Source organism: Cervus elaphus, chromosome 3 (assembly GCF_910594005.1).
Source record: "Cervus elaphus chromosome 3, mCerEla1.1, whole genome shotgun sequence".
Taxonomy (NCBI): domain Eukaryota; kingdom Metazoa; phylum Chordata; class Mammalia; order Artiodactyla; family Cervidae; genus Cervus; species Cervus elaphus.
Genome location: NC_057817.1, coordinates 45,977,338 through 45,998,084, shown reverse-complemented (window position 1 = coordinate 45,998,084; position 20,747 = coordinate 45,977,338). Strand labels below are relative to the sequence as shown.

At 43.8% G+C, this 20,747-nt stretch overlaps 1 protein-coding gene across 1 annotated transcript in view; it reads left to right on the top strand.

Moving 5' to 3' along the window:
- Positions 1-5,823: 5,823 nt before the first annotated feature.
- IRAK3 (interleukin 1 receptor associated kinase 3) overlaps positions 5,824-20,747 on the top strand; it is a 55,083-nt gene continuing 40,159 nt past the window's right edge. Inside the window, exon 1 of the mRNA XM_043887939.1 lies at positions 5,824-7,142. Coding sequence (XP_043743874.1) covers positions 7,001-7,142 — 142 coding nt within the window. The 5' untranslated portion in view covers positions 5,824-7,000. The remainder of the gene's footprint in view (positions 7,143-20,747) is intronic.

The following is a 20,747-nucleotide window of genomic DNA, read 5'->3' as shown; positions in this document are numbered from 1 at the left end:
TAGGGAACTAGACCCCATATGCTGCAACTAAAGATTATTCATGCCACAACTAAGACCCAGTGCAGCCAAATAAATAAATAAATATTTTTTTAAGTGCTGGAAGAAATTATTTTCTATAGTTGAGGGTCTTCTAATCACAGAAATAATACATGCCAACTTTAGTAAGTTTGGAAAACACAAAGTGAGAATAAAATCCCCCAAACCCTATCAACCCTAAAAGGATAATTGTTAAAATTTTAGTGTATATCATGTTGTGAAATAATAGATTTTTAGAAAAATGTTTTGATACTTTTTGAAAAGGCTGAGTTACATGACAATGTAAGCCTAATGTTCTTTAAAAATACATAGAGAGAGAGAAAAGGAAACCTGGGGGAATAATTATTGCATGTTATTTTCACAAGGTCTTTTTGATGAAAGCCCAAGAAACCAGTGAACTTCCGCTTTTTAAAATTATCAAGTTAATGCGCACTACAAACATTCCCACCCCATTACTGATCTTTTTTTTTTTTTTTTAATTTTTTTATTAGTTGGAGGCTAATTACTTCACAACATTTCAGTGGGTTTTGTCATACATTGATATGAATCAGCCATAGATTTACACTTATTCCCCATCCCGATCCCCCCTCCCATCTCCCTCTCCACCCGATTCCTCTGGGTCTTCCCAGTGCACCAGGCCGGAGCACTTGTCTCATGCATCCCACCTGGGCTGGTGATCTGTTTCACCATAGATAGTATACATGCTGTTCTTTTGAAATATCCCACCCTCACCTTCTCCCACAGAGTTCAAAAGTCTGTTCTGTATTTCTGTGTCTCTTTTTCTGTTTTGCATATAGGGTTATCGTTACCATCTTTCTAAATTCCATATATATGTGTTAGTATGCTGTAATGTTCTTTATCTTTCTGGCTTACTTCACTCTGTATAAGGGGCTCCAGTTTCATCCATCTCATTAGGACTGGTTCAAATGAATTCTTTTTGACGGCTGAGTAAAATTCCATGGTGTATATGTACCACAGCTTCCTTATCCATTCATCTGCTGATGGGCATCTAGGTTGCTTCCATGTCCTGGCTATTATAAACAGTGCTGCGATGAACATTGGGGTGCATGTGTCTCTTTCAGATCTGGTTTCCTCAGTGTGTATGCCCAGAAGTGGTATTGCTGGGTCATATGGCAGTTCTATTTCCAGTTTTTTAAGGAATCTCCACACTGTTTTCCATAGTGGCTGTACTAGTTTGCATTCCCACCAACAGTGTAAGAGGGTTCCCTTTTCTCCACAGCCTCTCCAGCATTTATTGCTTGTAGACTTTTGGATAGCAGCCATCCTGACTGGTGTGTAATGGTACCTCATTGTGGTTTTGATTTGCATTTCTCTAATAATGAGTGATGTTGAGCACCTTTTCATGTGTTTGTTAGCCATCTGTATGTCTTCTTTGGAGAAATGTCTGTTTAGTTCTCTGGCCCATTTTTTGATTGGGTCATTTATTTTTCTGGAATTGAGCTGCAGGAGTTGCTTGTATATTTTTGAGATTAATCCTTTGTCTGTTTCTTCATTTGCTATTATTTTCTCCCAATCTCCCATTACTGATCTTTACCCTATTCCTGAACCCCGGGGCACCTATGACCCTCCAGGATAAGGCTCAGGGATGGGATGAAGCTCAAACATGGGACAGATGAGTGATCTTTGTCTTAAAGTTCTGAAACCAGAAAATCCCCCATAACCCACAAGCCTGGGTGTCCTTTGAACATTCAGCCCTAGAGACACTGAGCAGATAGCTGTCGCCGAGGTAGTTGTCTCATACACATGAAGCGCTGCTATGCGCCTCACTCTCTTTGTCTCTCACTTGTTTTCAGATTTCTGAGGCTCTGATGCCTGTGCTCACCGGGACTTCACCACTGATGACACCCCGCGTCTATGCTGCTGTCACTCTGGCCATCAGGGTTTCCCTTAGCATCTCTGTCTGTTCATCCTTGCAGCGCATTACTCTCTTACCTCCAGCTGCGGAGGAAACACTTTCTTCTTGTAACGTCCAAAACTTGAGGGAGAGGGTGGAGCTGTGGCGAGGGGCTAGGTCACAGCGTGAGGCAGTTCTGAGGTTTCACCACAGCCCTCTTCACTCGAAAGCATGTGTGCTGGCAGTGGGTCTGGGTCTGCCTGGGTCTCACGTGCACGCCTAGGACTTCACGTTACTTCCACCGCCACTGCCAGGATCGTTCTCCACTAACACTCACTTTCTCTCAGGGGCTCAGTTGTCTCTCTCTGCAATCCAGCTTCATGCTCACCTCACATTCCACAGCTCTAGCTGCATTTGTCCATTTGAGCTCCAGTTTTGCATAGAGGTTAGAGGTTTTACGGGCCTTCAGCAGAATCAGGGAGTTTTACCAAATGTCTGTTCAGTGAATCAACGAGGATGCATTCAGCTGCAAATGACAAGGTCCCTGGTGTAAAAAGTGATCTAATAAGGGAATTTATGTCATATAAGTCCATGAGCAGGACATTCTCCAGGCATAGAACAAATGAGCTGGTTAATGACCTTATTAAGGTCATTCCCTCACCAGACCATCCCTAGGACTGACATCACTCAATCTCTGTGTGGTTGCAAAATGGTTCCAGAGACAGCCAGAGCTACCACCTGTTCTTACTTCAGATCGAGAGCGGTCGAGAGAGAGAAATCTGAAATGAGATTTTGGTCCCCTGAGCCATAAATTGTTGCCAATTCCAGTCACATGCCAGCCTAAATCTGAGTACAAGGACCAAAGCAATTTTAAATACAGAGGTCAGGGTAGACCGGAGGCATGTGGGAAGAGCATACCAGGCAAGAGAATAGCAAATACAAAGGGCTCTAATGGGGGATTCTGCCTGCTGTGTTCAAGGACCAGCCAGGAATCAGTGTGGCCATGTAGAATGAACAAGGACACACGATCACAGGGTAACAGGGTGGACGGCGAGTGGCAGAGAGAATGTAGCTTAGAGGAAGAATTTGACTTTTCTTCTGACTGAAATTAGAAGCTGTTGTTGGCTTCTGAACAGAGGAGAGACATGATCAGATTTAATTTAAAAGGATCAGGCTGGCTGCAGTGTTGAGAAAAACCTGCAGGAAGCGATAGTGAAAACTACTTTTAGTTAGGAGACAACTACAGCGATCTGGACAAGACATCATGATGGCTCAGACCAGGGTGGCAGTTGTGAAAGTGGAAAAAATATATATTCTGAATTGTGTCAACAGGATCTGCTGGTGGACTGGACATGCGCTGTGAAGAAACAGAGGAGCCAAGGATGACTCTACAGTTTTTGGTTCAAGCAACTGGAAGGATGGTGTAATCTAGATGAGGAACAGTATCAAAAGGTAGGTTCAGGAGGCATGATCGAGGGTTCAGTTTTGGACCTGAGTCTGAAGTCGAAGAGAGATGTCTAGGCTAAACAAGTACATTTGGCAGACCTGGGTAGATAGCTGGTGTTTAAAGCCTCTGAATTGGCTGAGCTCACAAAGGGAGTGGGTGTCAACAGAGAGAACTATGGACTGAGCCCTGGGGTGCTCTGACATTAAGAGTTAAGAGAACATGGAAGCAACCAAGATGTCCATCAACAGATGAATCGATAAAAAATTGGTACATATATACAATGGATAAAGAAGTTGTGGTACATATATACAATGGATAGGGCTCCCTTGGTAGCTCAGCTGGTAAAGAACCTGCTTGCAATGCAGGAGACCCTGTTTTAATTCCTGGGTTGGGAAGATCCCCTGAAGAAAGGATAGGCTACCCACGCCAGAATTCTTGGGCTTCCCTAGTGGCTCAGACGGTAAAGAATTCACCCGCAATGCAGAGGATCTGGGTTCAATTCCTGGGTTGGGAAGATCCTGTGAAGGAGGGCGTGGCAACCCACTCCAGGATTCTTGCCTGGAGAACCCCCACGGACAGAGGAGCTTGGCGGGCTACAGTCCATGGGGTGGCAAAGAGCTGGACACCACTGAGCGACTAAGCACAGCGCAGAGCTGATCCAGTAAACAGTGAGAAATTGCTGCTTTTGTAGATCATGAGAACAGCTGTCTTTAATGTCTAGGAGTATGGGACAGGAGATAGGATCTATTGCCCAAGTGAAGGGATTAGATTTAGGAGCCTAGATAATTAATTCATGAAAAAGGCTGGGGAGAGGGGAGTGTATTTTGCTACAGATACTGGTAGGTAGGTAAGTATGTGGTAATGAGGAAGGTTTCTCCTGATGCATCAGTGCTCTCAAGCTCATTAGTTGACCATGAGGATGGGAGAGAAGGTGATGGGATTGAGAAGAGAGATGGCATAAACCGGTTGCCAAGGAGTTCATAAGAGTAAATGAAATAAAATCACAGATGTGACTGCCTGGCAGCATAAAGAACCCACATGAGGGCCAAGGCTTGGATTTTAAATTGTGTCCAACTAATAGGGTTTTTATTGCCCCTCCCCCTTCCAGCTACATTCAGATGTATGGGTAGAGCCCAAAATTGGAAAATTGGATTCAATCGGGATGCTCGATTTGCCAAGGGAGTTCAACAAAGTGACGGGGGAGCAAGAGTAGAGAGAGCATGTGCAAGGGAGGGACTATAATAATTGAGCGTGAACTTTATGGATAAAGAGAAAGGTGAGAACATCAAGAGGGTGGGGCCAGAGAAAAGGTAGCAAGATAGTGGATTTGGTATTCTGGTGAGGGTAGGGATTGTTTGGGTCAGAGTACTACAGGATAGATGTGATCAGAGAACAGATTCTTTAAGTAGCATTTACAGACACAGTGCAGTTATTGATAATGACAGGTTCTAGGGAATGAATTAAGTGGCTGAAATAGCGTGAAGGAGAAAATTACTGATGGAGAAGACATATCAAGGAACTGAGAGTCCAGGATACTAGAAAGATCATCATCTATTCTACATATATTTTAAATCACCAAGGATTAAGAAGAAATTAGCATTGGAAAAAAAACTACAGTAAACCGGAGCTATCTAGTTGAAAAAGGAGGAGGAGAAATTGAGATGGGGGAGAGCAGTGGATGATAGCAACATTGAAGAGTAGCAGTCATACAACCTGATGAAATAAAATTCAAAAGTCAAAGGCAGTTTTAAGGAATAGGGAGGGAGCATGGTCCGATACTAACTGCCAATACTGAAAATAAAAGACATTTGACATAATCTATATCGATTTCCCATAATCCCGCTTTCACGTACAATTCTTGATTCTCTGTAAATCAGACACTCTGGCAAAGCAGGCTTTGCAGACTGCTTCACCGAGCCACAGCAAATTCCTGGCTCCTTGGCGTATTTGAATTTGGCTCTTCGGTTCCAGCAATTCAAGAGCGACAAGATACTTGATCACCTCTACTAGCCACTGTTGCTGAGCTTATTCAGGTAGTCCCTTCGAGGCATATAGGGCTTCTTAAGTGTGTGCAGATTGACAGGAAAACTTTAGCCATTTGAACATTGAAAAAAGGGGTAGAGAAACTCTTGCCCAAACGATATTTTTTTTAATTTTTTATCAATTTTCAAGTATATTTTGTGGAATACTTAAACTGAGAACGACTTCGAAATTGAGGCAGCTACCAAACGATGGTGCATCATCACTATTGACCCCTGCTGCTGCTAAGTCGCTTCAGTCATGTCCGACTCTGTGCGACCCCATAGACGGCAGCCCACCAGGCTCCCCCGTCCCTGGGATTCTCCAGGCAAGAACACTAGAGGGCGTCATTCCCAAAGAGACCAACTCTGAAAGGCTGCAAACAGATCCTGATTTTTTTCAATGGCGGCTTCCGTGAAGGATCAGTGGTAAAGAAATCCTTGGCCAGTGCAGGAGACGCGGGTTGAGAAGATCCCCTGAAGAAGGAAATGGCGACCCACTGCAGTATTCTTGCCTGGGAAATCCAATGGACACAGGAGCCTGGCGGGCTACAGTTCATGGGGTCACAGAGAATCGGACACGACTTAGCAACTAAGCAACAAGAACAAATTTTTCAATGGCCATCGTCCACTCTTCAGTCCTTCAGGCTGGGATTTTTCTCACCATGTTCCAACTATCTCCTCTTTTTGGGGGGCAGTAGCATTCGTAGCAAGTCCATGGGGTCTCAAAGAGTGGGACACGACTGAGCGACTAAGCACAGCATTCATATCATGCCTGCGGTGGGATATTATAGCAAAAATGGTAGAAGACTTCAGAACAATATGCAATTTTACTTAAACTTGTTGACAGCTAGAGGAAGATTTCGCGAAGCATTTTGAGGAAGGAAAAAGTGGTCGAACAATATTTCATCAGGAAAGTCCATGGACAAGACTGTAGTAAAACCAAATAGTTTGGAGAATGGACAACTTCATGAAGAACGGCCACAATTTTATCCCACTTCGTTCTCTCTTTTGTTTTTCTGTTGTCTGTATCCAGGTTCGTCTTTTCCAATAATCATTTCAGACATGCCCATTTATCTAACTTCGGTAAAAGGTCGGAGGAAAATGTGCTAAACCTTTAGAGTGGTTGGTTGTCCTCAGCTGAGTGGGGCTATGAGTGTTTATTTTCCTCTTTCAGTTTTTCTGGGTTTTTCCAAGTGTTTCCTCAAAGAAGAGGATCAAAAGATATAACTTTGCAAGAAGTCAGTGCAGACCATCTCCCGTCCATCCGGGCCAGGTCGAGGGGATGGCGGACTCTCCATCAGTTCTGCGCTTCTGGTCTTTCTCACCCCTCCCTCTTTTCTGGGCCTCTTCAGTCTCGCCTCAAAGCCGGAGGAACAGAAATCCAACCAGCCAGGGAGAAGCCGGGACCCGGTGAGCCGCGGCGCAGCAGACCCGGCGGCCGCTGGGGCCTCGCCGGGGAGCCGCGCCGTGCGTCACGGGGGGCCCGCCCTCGGCGCGGCCCGGGCTCCGGGCGGGCGGTCTCCTTGGCCGTCGTCGTGCTAGCAGGATTTCCGCGGTTGAGTAACGGCACCGCGCGGCCGCGGAGAGCCCTGGGCTCCGCATCCCTCCCGGGCGCGGTCCCGGGTCCCCCGCGGCGCAGCCATGGCCTGGGCGGCGGGGAGCGGTGGGGCCCGCGGGGCGCTCTCGTCGCACACGCTCCTCTTCGACCTGCCGCCCGCGCTGCTGGGCGAGTTCTGCGCGGTCCTGGACAGCTGCGACGGCGCGCTCGGCTGGCGCGGCCTCGGTGAGTGCGGCGGGGGCGGCGGGGCAGCGGCGCGCGCCCGTCCAGACGTGCGGCCCGCGCAGCGGCGGGCCCCGGGGGCTGCGGGCCCGCGAGGCCGCCCAGGCTCCGTGTTGCGGACTTGCCCTTTCCCCATTCGCCCTGGGAGGGACGCAGATACTCCCGAGACCCACCCCAGAGCTCCATTAAGGCAGCGGAGCCCGTGGGGGAAACCGGCCCCCCGCGTGAGACCATCTAATGTTGCGCCAGGATTCCTGCCTTGCCTGGTTCGGAATATTTTAAAAAAGAAACGCCTGTGAAATGTCTCTTGTCATTGTGAAGTGACCCCCAGAGTATAATTTTCGTATGAAGATATGTTTATACCTGTAAAATATTTATCAAGTGTTGTTTTCAATGCACTCCCCTTAATTACATTTCAGGTGAAATGCTAGATTAAAAAATTATTTGTAATTAACGTGCCTTCCAGCGTTCTTAATTAAATATATCTTGCTTATTTACCCAATCTGGTGGAAGGAATGAAGGTTAAGTTAGAGAGTGGCTCTTGAATTTAGCAAGTTGCCTCCAAGGCTCCATTTTATGCAGACTTTGGAAAGTTAAGCAATGGCCTATTGGAAGTGTTGAGTGTGATAACAGAAATAATTCAGACAAAAATCTGTAAATATCTGCGTTTATGGTTCGATTTGATATTGCATGATGTCACATTTAATGTTACTTGAAAATAAACACAAATATGTCAAAAGAGTATAGCCTTAATTCTCTGAAATAGCTATCTATTATTCTTACCCAAAATAGCAGAAATAATGTGGTCACACTTTATGAAATGTGGCATTATTGAGTTTCTAGTTGTATAAAGATTTTCTAGGTATTATAAGCTCTATAATTTTATATTACAGCCCTGCAGTAAAAAATGAGAAAACTCTGATTTCTGAAGACCATGGACATTTCCAGTATGCATTTGAGAGTTAAGATCCCTCTCACACCATATCTTTTCGAAATGGATGATGGCATGGCAGTTTTTGCATCCCTTGGTTTCCTAGAGTTACCAAATTTGGAAGAGGAAAATGTCTTTAGTTCAGTCCATGGTTAAAGAGCGTTAGGGCTGAGCAGGTATCATAAATGAGGGAAGTGGGTTGGTATAGGCTATGAAAATGGAAGAACATTTCTCATCTAAGAGGGGCAGTTAGTACTCAGCCCTAGGCCTCTGCTCCTTTTCAGGAAGTTCAGCTCAATGTTGCTGAATCTTGTCTCTCCCATTCTCCTCTCTCTTTCCCTCCCTCCGCATGAAATTCAGATATTCATTCATTATCTGGGTTGTCTCATAGACTCTTCCAATATCCCTGTCAGGCAGGTGCTATCATCAGCAGTGTTTGAACAACTGTGGAAACTGGTGCAAGTTGGTTAAGTAACTAGTCCAAGACAACAAAGTAAAAAGTCCAAAGCCGGGAAGTGCAAAGCAAGAATTTGAAGCAGGGTATACAGAAAGGATAAAGTGTATGAGGACTCTTTATAGTCTTTAAAGTCTGAACTTTTCTGTAAATTTAAAACTGTTCTAAACAATAAGGTCTATTTGAAATAAAAAAGAAAAAAGACATGTAGACCTTGGCGTTTGATAACCTACAACTTCCCTCTCTGACTTCGTCAGGGTCACAAATATTACTGTGTTCTTTCAGCTGCATCTCGCAGCCTCCCTAAAGTACAGCTACTTCTGCCATGAAAGAACCATTCAGGGAGCCATTTCAAACACATAGCCCTATTTTCCTAGTAGTGGGAATAAACGAAGACCACCCAAATGAGAACAAGCAAAGGCTATTTATTCAAAGCAAGGGAGTCAGCCTCCATCGCTTGCATTTGACTGAGAGGCAAAGGCAAGCAGAGAAGTGGAAAAACTATAGCTCAAAAAGAGAAGGCTTCAGTCAGGTATGCCCTGACTGGAGGCTGTTGGCATGGGGAAGCTGGACACAGGCCACTAGAAGTGGGACGTTATATGTGATAGGGTACATATTTGGTTTTCTCCAGTTGACTGTAAGTTGGAATCAGGGGCAAAAATTAGGAAAGCTGTCAGCTATTAATGAAGCCCTGGCTATTTGGGGCCAATCACTGTAAGTGTTATTGTTTGGTTTCCTGAACTAGTTGCTACTGATAGTAGTTTGACCTCCCAGACTGGTTACTCTAGATAGAACATTGGCTTCCTGGGCTAGCTGATGCATGCTGTGGGTCAGCGTTGTGTTTTATAGGTAGCCTGACCATTGTTCCTTTGTAAATTTGTTCTCTCATAGGGGAAGACTGTAAGCCGTTTCCTCCTTCATACTCTAGCTATAATTCATTGTGTCCCTGACTGCCTGGACCATACTCTGACCTGAGACCAGGCGTGGACCACCTACTTCATGAATTGTTGGCTAGGCAGAAAAGGAAGGCTGGGTTGGTTCCTGGCGGTTGAGGGCAACTGCCTGTGTTAAATAGGCCAAGTTTCCCCATTGGCACAGTGAAAGTAAGAAGGAAGGAAAGAGGTGCAGGGAGGGGAACTTGACTTTAGAGGGCAGAGGGGAGAATGTTGGAGGACTGAATCGAGGAGATAGTTTCTTTTATATATATAATTTTATTTATTTATTTTTGGCTGTGCCGAGTCTTCGTTGCTGCACAGGCTTTTCTCGAGTTGTGGCAAGTGGGGGCTGCTCTCTAGCTGTGGTGTGCTGGCTTCTCTTGTTGCAGATCACAGGCTCCAGGGGGCGTGGGCTTCAGTAGCCGCCACACACTCCCACAATCTTGAGCAGAGGCTCAATACTTGTGGTACATGGGCTTAGCTGCTCCGCGGTATGTGGGCCTTCCTGGATGACGGATTGAACCCGTGTCTCCTGCATTGACAGGCAGGTTCTCTACCACCGAGCCTCCAGGGAAGCCCCGAGGAGACAGTTTCTTTTATGCTCAGGACAGCTGAAAGCCTGAGGATGCAGAGGGTCCAAAATTCCAATTAGAAAACAACTGTAATAGTGATAGGCAAGAGAAGAGAAAAGCAAAAGGGAAGATTAACTGAACTAAGTGTTGGTTATCACTTTAACTGATCATGTTGTTGATGATGGTGACTATCAAGCTGTCTTTACAAAGGCAGTCCTGACAAAGGCAGATCTTATGGCGGCCTATATGATACGATCAGTGTGTACTGATAAGCTAGACTGGACACTGACAAATGGGAATCACCTGCAAAGTCTTTTAAAGCTGCAGATGCCCAGGTTCCACCCCTGCATAGGTCCAGCTTCTTTCTGTTTTCTGCCAAGCGCCAGGGTGAGTCTGATGCACAGTCTGGTTTGGGAGTCATTTGCTTAGGCCAAATTCTCTTCTTTAATAGTATCTTACTATAGCAGTTATTTTACTGTAGTCTTTCACTACTCCACTTAATTCTTTCCATTTTTAAACACATCCTACACATTAATCTTCAAATCACTTTTACTTCATTGTTATTAAAATAGTGTAATCACAAGATTATTTATTCTCTGGTTGATGTTGATGAGTTTATGGCTTTGTAATGAAAGTAGGAACCCAATTTAGAAAATGCAAAAAAATGCCATTTATCTTATACTACCTCAAAGACATAATAACATACATTCAGAGCCTCTGGTGACAACTGATTTCATTACATTACATGGAACTAGTGTTTAAATTGTTTGGAGCAGCTTACTTTGTAAAACCTCTCAACATTTATGGTACAATGAGAGAAACCCTTCTTACAGATACTATGTGATAGGTTATATTCAACTTTCTTCCTCTCAAAAAAGGAAAGAAAATTCCCATAGAAAGTATTATGAATCTGTTTAAAACAAATTAAATGTAAAATCACATTAAATGTGCATCTGAATATTTAGTAAAGATTTAAAGCAATAATGATACTAGTAGTTGCCACCATCTATTGAGTGCTTGTCTATGCATACTCAATGACTCAGTCATGTTGGACTCTTTGCGACCCCGTGGACTCTAGCCTGCCAGGGTCCTCTGTCCATGGGATTTTTCCAGGCAATAACAGTAGGAGTGGGTTGCCATTTCCTCTTCTAGAGAATCTTCCTGACTCAGGAATTCTTTTCCTCTGTGCCACCTGGGAAGCCCCTATTGAGTGCTTACTATTTGCCAGAGACTCTGTGCTAAGCACTTTACCTGATTATTTCATTATTTATCACAAAAGCTCTTAGGACACAGGTACTCATCCTATTTCCATTTTATAGATAGGAAAACTGACTCAGAGAATTTAAGTAATTTACCTTAAAATCAGGGATTTCCCAGGTGGCGCTAGTGGTAAAGAACCCTCCTGCCAGTGCGGAAGATGTAAGCGACGTGAGTTCAGTTCCTGGGTTCGGAAGATTCATGACTGAAATGACTCTGCATGTACCTCAAATCATAGTCTAATAAGTTGCAGACTAGGATTCTAACCAGATGGTCAGATTCCAGAGTTTATGTTGTTGTTTTTATTTAATTTTAAATAGACTTTGTTGCTTAGAACAATTTTGAGTTTACAGAAAAATTTAGAAGATAGTACAAAGAGTCCTCACATACTCTGTCCTTCCCATATACTCTGCACCCAGTTCCCCTGTTATTAGCATCTTGCATTAGTATGGTACATTTGTTCCACTGTGGATACACTGTTATTAAATTGCATTCATACTTTATTCAGATTTCCTTCGTTTTTACCTAAAGTCTCTTCTGTTTTCCAGAATCCCACCCAGTATATCACATTTCATTTGGTTATCATGTATCCTTTGGGGGCTTTGGGCAGTGATAATTTTTCAGATTTTTCTAGTTTTTGATGACCTTGCAGTTTTGAGGAGTACTGGTCACTACTGATCAGGACAGGTCTACTGTTTTGAAGAATGTCCCTCAACTGAGATTTGTCTGATGTTGTTCTCATGGCTGGACTGAGATTGTGGATTTCGGGGGAGGGCAGACCACAAGAGGTAGAGTGCTGTTTTTATTACATCATATCAGGGGAGCACAGTGCTTACGTGACCAGTCACTGTGGACGTTAACCACGGCTGGAGTAGTGCCTGTGGTTTCTACACTGTGAAATCACCCTGCCCCACCCGCTCTCCATGTTACGCTCTTTGGAAGGAAGTCATTGTGTGGCCCAACTTAAGAAATAGGGAGTTAAGCTTCCCCTCCCTGAAAGTGGAGTAGAACCCATGTTCTTTGTCCACTATATCATGTCTCACATCTTACAGTGTTCTGTCTAGATCAGACTTTTAATTTGCCACCTCTGTCTCTGTTCCCCTTTATGGTAAAATTCCTCAAAAGGGTTCTTTATACCCCAGTTTCTCCATCCTCCCTTAAACCTGCTCCAGTCAGGTCTTCACCCCCCTACCCCACTGCTCCGTTGACGTTTCGCTTGGCCAAGGTCATTGTGGTTAAATCCAATGATCAGTTCTCAGTCTTCATCTTACTTGACACATTTGATCACTCCTTGCTCCTGAAGGCTTTACTTTACTTCTGGAACACTGCACTCTCTTCCTTCTCTTCTTACCTCGTATGCTCTGTCTGATCTCTTAGAGTACCACTGGGATCATTCCATGGGCCTCTTCTCTGCTGTTTATCTATCCTACCCACTGTCTTGTCAGTACCATCTATGCGCTGACAGCTCCCAGATCTCTCGCCTGGGTCTCTGTCTTGAACGTCAGCACCATCCACCTATTTGCCTACTTGACAGTTTTCTCCACCATAACAGTCCAGAAGTGTTCCACGCCTCCAAAGTTTTTCCCCATCTCAATTAGTGGCAACCCTATCCTTCATTTGTTCAGGCCAAAAGTTTAGTCTCCTGTGACTTATTGCTTTCTCTCACAAACCACATCCTGTCTCTCAGTAAATGCCACTGACTCTGCCTTCAGGATCTATCTAATAATCTGACCACTTATTATCTCTGCCACCACAACCATCCTGGGCCAAACCACCGTCAGATCTCACCTGGATAATTCAGCAGTTTCCTAATTGGGTTCCTAGTTAGTCCCCTGCCTCACCTTGAGTTTCTTTATTTCTTTTAAAAAGTCAATTAATTATTTACTTCTTTTTGGCTGCGCTACATTTTCTTTGCTGTGCACGGGCTTTCTCGAGTTGCAGCAAGTGGTAACTACTCTCTGCTGTGGCGCGCCGGCTTCTCATTGCGGTGGCTTTTTGTTGCGGAGCACAGGTCCTAGTTGCCTGGGCTTCAGTCATTGCAGCTTGCAAGCTCAGTAGTTGCAGCTCATGGACTGGAGAACATAGGCTTCAGTTGTTGTGACATGTGGGCTTAGCTGCTCCACGGTGTGTGGAGTCTTTCCAGATCAGGGCTGGAACCCAAGTCCCCTGCGTTGGCAGGTGGATTCTTATCCACTGTGCCACCAGGGAAGTCCCTTGAGTTTCTTTTCAACACGGCAGCCAGTAAGCCTGTTAAACATGTGAACTGTCGTGTGTGTGTGTGTGTGTGTGTGTGTGTGTGTGCGCGCGTGTGCTAAGTCACTTCAGGTATGACTGACTTTTTATGACCCTATTGACTGTAGCCCACCAGGCTCCTCTGTCCATGGAATTCTCCAGGAATACTGGAGTGGGTTGCCATGCCCTCCTCCAGGGGATCTTCCTGACCCAGGGATCGAACCCGCATATCCTATGGCTCCTGCATTGCAGGTGGATTCTTTACCGCTGAGCCAGTGGGGAAGCCCAAAGTGTCTTATACCATTATCCTATTAAGAACCCTCCAGTAGCTTCCCATCTCAAGTGCATGCATGCCAAGTTGCTTTAATGGTGTCCAACTTTGTGCGACCCTATGGACTGTAGCCTGCTAGGCTCCCCTGTCCATGGGATTTTCCAGGCGAGAATACTGGAGTGGGTTGCCATGCCCTCCTCCAGGGGATCTCCCCAACCCAGGGACTGAATCCACATCTCAAATGTCTCCTCCATTGGCAGGCAAGTTCTTTACCACTAGTGCCACTTGGGAAGTCCCATGTCACAGTAAACGCCAAAGCCCTACATTGCTTTTCTTACTTCCTTCTTCTTAATTCCTCAACTCTGAATTAATTGGCCTCCATGGACATTCAAGGAATTTTCTTCCTATAGGTAACCTTGAGTCTTCCTTCTTCACATCCTTCTTGGATTTTGATGAACTATTATGTACCCTGCCTCTGCTTTTAAAATTCATACATGCTCCCTTATGCTCCTTTCCTGCCTTACTTTTCTCTATATCACTTATCATTCCTTGTATACTTTATATATATGCATATACATACATATATTTCTTTGTTTATTGTCCATCTAGAAATAAACTTTATGAGGGCAGGGATTTTTTGTTTACTTTGTTTCCTGCTTACTACTCGAGCATCTAATATTGTACCTGGTATAGAGAAGACATTTCAGTAAATATCTGTTGATTGAATGAATTAATGAATGTCTGTTAAACATTCAAAACCTTGTTGGGCAGACACTTAAACAAAGCTTTATACTAGATACAATGTCATGGTCCCTGCTTGTAAGGATTTTCCAATTTAACATAGACAACAGACCAATATAGATCTATGAATTTTAACGAGAAGGAAGTACAGGAAAATCGTACTGATCATTATCTGAGTGTGGAAGGACACAGCTTCTGAGTTCCACGCAGAAACACTGCTGTTGAAGGTGAAATGTTCTTCAGTTATCTCATTAATGTTAGATCCTTCCCTGGGTCAGGGATTCAGAGATCAGGGCAGATGGAAGGATCCCTCATGCATAGGCTTTCCCATTTATGAAATGTGAGTCCTACTCAGGTAGGGAGTAAAAAGTACACATAAGCTTAAGTATGGACAAGTATTGTTTCTTGTAAAATGTATGAGTTAGTGGGTGTTAATGCTATGGTCTGGTAAGGGGAGTTGAGCTCACTTAACACTTTTGAGTTTTGTTTTGCTTTTTGTGGGAATTAAAAATGTTATTTCAATCTTAAAAGTTTTTTTTTTTTTTTTGCCTAATTTGTTTGTGTACTAGTGGGAAAAAAAGAAAAAAGGCTTCTTTTCCTTTTCCCATTTTGTTATCTCAAAACAAACTTTGCAAGAATGTAGATAATTTCCTAGGGGTTTTGGCATGTGGTTATATGCAAATACAGAGATTCCAAATACGGTATGTTGCGTTATTCTAAAAAACCCCTTCAGAGACATATTTGCATGTGGAGAGTGATTTCTGCAGCTGAATTCCCCAGTGGTTAGCACTCCTAGATAGTTCTGCCCTCTCAAAACAGATCCCCGATGACCTTTGAGCACTGAATAATTATTAAGCTATCAGTATCTTCAGATTAATTTCTTTCTGGACTTCTCAGGTACTTTTTTGGCTTATATTATGCCAAGATGACTTTCAACCTTCCAAAAAATGATTTAAAACAGTGTTTAACTACAGCATATTTCTCCAGATGTATCTTTTCATTTAGAATGCTTTTCACTTTCACAACACTGTGGTCACTAAGAAACTCACTCTTTGTTTAGGATTGTTTAAATAAATAAATTTCTATGTTCTGGAACAAGTAAGGAAAGACTAGAGAAGACTTTGCATATTGAAGAACATAACAGGAATCAAGAATTTGTATTCTTGGGTACATGTATATGCATGTCTGAGTCCCTTCGCTTTTTACCTGAAACTATTACAACATCATTAATCGGCTATGAAAAAGTGTAGTTGTTCAGTTGTGCCCGACTCTTTGAGACCCCATGGACGGTAGCCTGACAGGCTCCTCTGTCCATGGAATTCTCGAGCCAAGAATACCAGAGTGGGTTGCCATTCCCTTCTCCAGGTAATCTTCCCGACCCACAGATCGAACTTAGGTTGCCTGCATTGCAGGTAGATTCTTCACCACCTGAACCACCAGGGAGTCAGTCCCCTATACAAAATAAAAAGGTTTTAAAAAATAAATTAATTAAAAAAAAAGAATTTGCATTCCTGTCACATCAAATTAATGTTGTTTTGCAGAATTTGATTTAAATGAATTATGCATTTTATGGATGCTAATAATATTCTTTAATTATTTTCTATTCCCAGTGTTTCTATTCCCAATGTGTCATCACTGGAGAAAAGCTATTAAGGTTATGCCATGAATCACCAGTTATGGAAAGAGAATACATTTCATTTCCAGTCCTGGAAGCAACCCGTGCTTTCGGGATCCATTTTCACTGAGCTGGGTCAGTTTCAGCACTGTCAACTATTTACTGTTAGAAAAACACCTTTAGCGTTCCTTAGAGTTAATGCAAACTCAGAAACCTTTGCCCCAGGTCACTGTTAGGGAACTGTAAGAACCTCAGCACATTTGGCATCTGTTCATTCACCCTACGGCTAAATCTCAACTCGAGGGAATCTTGGCCTCTTGCACTTTTAAAAAGGAAATTCAGAAATTAACAGAAAGAAAAATGGGTAATAGAATCATGTGGGAAAGCTGACATGCCCTGGAACTTGAAAAGTTAACTCCAGATTTCTTAATAAACTGTTGCTTTCCTACTGTGAGAATTGTAAGCTATAAAATGTTTATACCTTTTTATGTGCAAATACAGTCTATGAGACTCCTGCTGCTATTGCCACCAGATGGGTCTTCTGAAAACTAAAGCTTTCATCTCTGCATCACCTCCTTAAGAATCTTAGATTTGTCCCATTTTTCAGGATAAAGTTTTAAGTTACACTGACACTCAGGGCCTCTTGTCTGTCACTCAGCAAATATGCACTGGGAGTGGACTATGTGCTAAGCACATTCCTACGAAGGTAACATGGACTTCATGGAGCTTACTCACCCTGTCTTTAACGTGAACCCTCTCCTGCAAGCGTACTGGTCTCCTCTTGGCCCCTCATGTCCTTTCCTTCATTTCTGGAGCAGTTCTCCATCTGAGAGGCCTCAATCCCCCAACTGTTGCAACGTGAGCTGATGTCCCATGACCTCCTGCTTCTTCCCTGGCTATGGGAACCCACACGGCATCTTCTCTCTTCACCCCTGAGAAGTTATGTGTGGATCTTATCTCACACAGTTGAAGTGGAAAGAGAACTGTTTTATTAAGGAAAACTAAAGCCCTGCTCTATGGTATATGAATGTTGTTAGTTTTTATGATACCTTAGAGCTGCCCTGGTGGCTTAGTCAGTAAGGAGACTGCCTATGCAGCAGACCGGGACTCGATCCCTGGGTCAGGAAGATCCCCTGGAAAAGAAAATAGCAACACACTCCAGTGTTCTTGCCTGGAGAATCCCATGGACAGAGGAGCCTGGTGGGCTACAGTCCATGGGGGTCACAAGAGTCAGACAATGACTTAGAGACTAAACCACACTTGGTGCATTATGCCTGATTCCTATGAATGTTAGCTGGTTGATTTACTAATAGACAAAGTAGAAATCTAAACTTTTCTTTTGCTGAAATTTGATATTTAGCATTCTCTTTTTGGAATGTTAATTTGGAGACTGGGAAGTGTTTTAAAGACTAAAAGTGTTTTAAAATCTGTGCTTATATAAGGCAGGCCAGGGACTTCCCTGGTGGACCAGAGGCTAAGTTTCCATGGTCCTAAAGCAGAGGACCCGGGTTCGATCCCTGGCCAGGGAACTATATCCCCTATGCCACAACTAAGAGTTCGCATCCCACATGCAACAAAGACTGAAGATCCTGCTACAGTTAAGATCATGTGCAGCCAAATGAATAAAAAACAATAATTTTTAAAAAATCAGCAGGCCAGTGAAGGGCAACCAAATGTGGTATCTGTTTTTGGGAGGGGCTGTTTGTCAAAGGACATTAACTGATGAGAAATTTGAGATTGCTCAATGAGCCTGTGACTTGTCTGGAGTTGAACTGTAGGTTGGTGACAGATCCGTCACTAAACCCACGTGTTCCTACATTATTCAGGGGGCCACAACGATGTCTGGACTGGTGACTTTTCTCATTAGAAGAGAGTATATATAATCCATGGGGCTCAGAGGTCATTCTTTGTCTTGTTTTCAAATTGGAACTTGAGTGATTTTTTTTCCTCTCCGGGGTAGTATACTCTATCCAATTATTCCATAAGAATTGGTATCTCTTTAGAAATACTCAAAGTTTTAATCTTGACTCAGGCTCTGGAAACCACTCCTCAAGGGAGCCCACGATTCCCCATCTTTAGTTAGGGACCTGTCTTCATGCCCCACTCACACTTGCTATGTGCAGTTACTACATTGCTAACAGTCAGTAGATACTCATCAGATGTTTGAATGACACTGATTTGTGGTATTACTTCTAGGACCTCTTAGAAAGAGTTGAAGTGTTCATGTGATAAGTGAGTTGTGAGATGTGACAGTTGGACTGTAAAGAAGGCTGAGCACCAAAGAATCAATGCTTTCTAATTGTGGTACTGGAGAAGACTGTTGAGTGAGAGTCCCTTGGACAGCGAGGAGATCAAACCAGTCAGTCCTATAGGAAATCAACCTGAATATTCATTGGAAAGACTGATGCTGAAGCTGAAGCTCCAATACTTTGGCCACCTGATGCGAAGAATTGACTCACTGGAAAAGACCCTGATGCTGGGAAGGATTGAGGGCAGGAGGAGAAGGGGGCTACAGACGATGAGATGGCTGGAGGGCATCCCTGACTCAAGGGACTTGAGTTTGAGCAAACTCCAGGAGACAGTGATACACAGAGAAGCCTGGTGTGCTGCAGTCCATGGGGTTACAAAGAATCGGACACGACTTAGTGACTGAACTGCAAATGTTCATAAAATTGTGTCTCAATCAAATAGACAGATGACATCATCTAAAAATACATTAAAATAGAGTTAGCGTGTCTTGCCAAATATTTTGCTTTGAAGGTAGCTTTCTATTTTTTTTAGTGATATTTTGTCTCAAACGTATATTGGCATTTGGATAGTCCTTGCTTCTTCATGAGACATCATCTGTTCCAAGAGATGTGAAAGGAAGATGTTCTTGCCAGAACCTAAAATGTGGAAGAAGGCCAAAGACTTTCTAACTAAATGAATGATGTTAGATATTTTGTAGTAACTCTTCCCCTCCCCTCCCCACTTAAGCCTCAGCATGCATGCCTTCAGATTGAATATTTAAACTTTATCTTCCCTTGTTTGCTTGTACTCACTTCCTTTCACTCATTTCGGGCATAAGATGTGACTGAAATAAAACATTCAAGATAAGAACTTCGTATGTATTAGTTGGGTTAGTCTAAATTACACTGCAGTTTAAAAAAAAAGCCCAGCACCTAAATCTCAGTGGTTAACCTAAGAGAAGCTTCCTGTTTGCTTGTGGGAAGAGCGCTGAGAGTCCAGGACAGCCAGTCTCCACTGTGGTGGTGCAGAATCTCAGGCACTCCTTTCTGGACATGTGCTTCTACCGTGGCTGCGGCAGGGATGGGAGCCTGGTGAATTGCCCCCTGGCCCTTCAGTGTTTCTGGCTGGAAGAGACACGCAGGCATAACCACCAACCTAGAGCAGGAGAATCTTATCCTCTGATGAGATTCAAGCTGGAAGTACTGGTGGGCACCAGGACTAGCTACCAAATCTGTTTTGTTCTGTTTTCTCAGAAAGAGGGATAGTAGTGGTATCATTTAGGGCTTCCCATGTGGCACTGGTGGTAACGAACCCGCCTGCCAATGCAGGAGGCATAAGAGACGCTGGTTCAATCTCTGGGTCGGGAGGATCCCCTGGAGGAGGGCGTGGCAACCCACTCCAGTGTTCTTGCCTGGAGAATCTCGTGGACAGAAGAGCCTGGTGGGCTACAGTCCACGAGGTCACAAGGAGTCAGACACAACTGAAGTGACTTTGCACCGCACAGTGGTATCATATTGTGATCTCTTTCTACTTTCAGGATTTACTTATAATCTCAGCAGAAACATAAAACTGAAGGAAGTTAATAGTCCTGCAAACTCATGTTGGGCTGAAAACATGGGGGGAGGGATGCCACAGTAAGCAGAAGGTATTTACCTTTCTGATGTCTTGATTTAAATACTGTAACTGGTGTAGTAGTTCCTTAAGAAATTTTAAAACCTGTGGAGTCTGAAGCAGACTGAACAAAAAGATAGTGACCTCAGGCTTATTGCTCTGCTCAGAGCTGAGAGCCTGTTCACCTTATAGTTCACCTTATAAAAGGACATCAGCCTTTGGAGAACATCTTTGGTGGCTAAGTGAGTCCCTCAGTGAGACTGCCTCTGTTACTACTGGAGGGCAGCTTCCAAATGTGTGTGTGTCAGAGGGCGAGGGGGCTGATTCCCACGGCCAGTTACGGTGAGGTGTTGGGGTTCCCCGTGACCACTTTTAGGTGGCAGTTGGATTTTGATCTGTAGACCTGTATCTGACTTCCTGGAGTTTTAAGACTTTCTGGAGGATAAAAGTATGAGGGGGGTGCTGCCATGACCATCACTGACCCTAAAACACATTGTTCATTTCAAGACTCAGGATGGTTGGACTAACCTGCCCAACCATGGTTGGGTCATGGTTGGGACCAACCATCAGATCATGGATGGTTGGGTCATGGTTGGGACCAACCATCAGATCATGGATGGTTGGTCCCGTCCCAGAGACGAGAAAGCTACCTTCCATCTGTCATTTGCTTGATTTCCCCACTCCTTTGCCTTAAGATACACTTTAAAATTTGGAATTTATGTGGAAAGGTTGTATAATTTTTTACCCGAAGAATCCTATT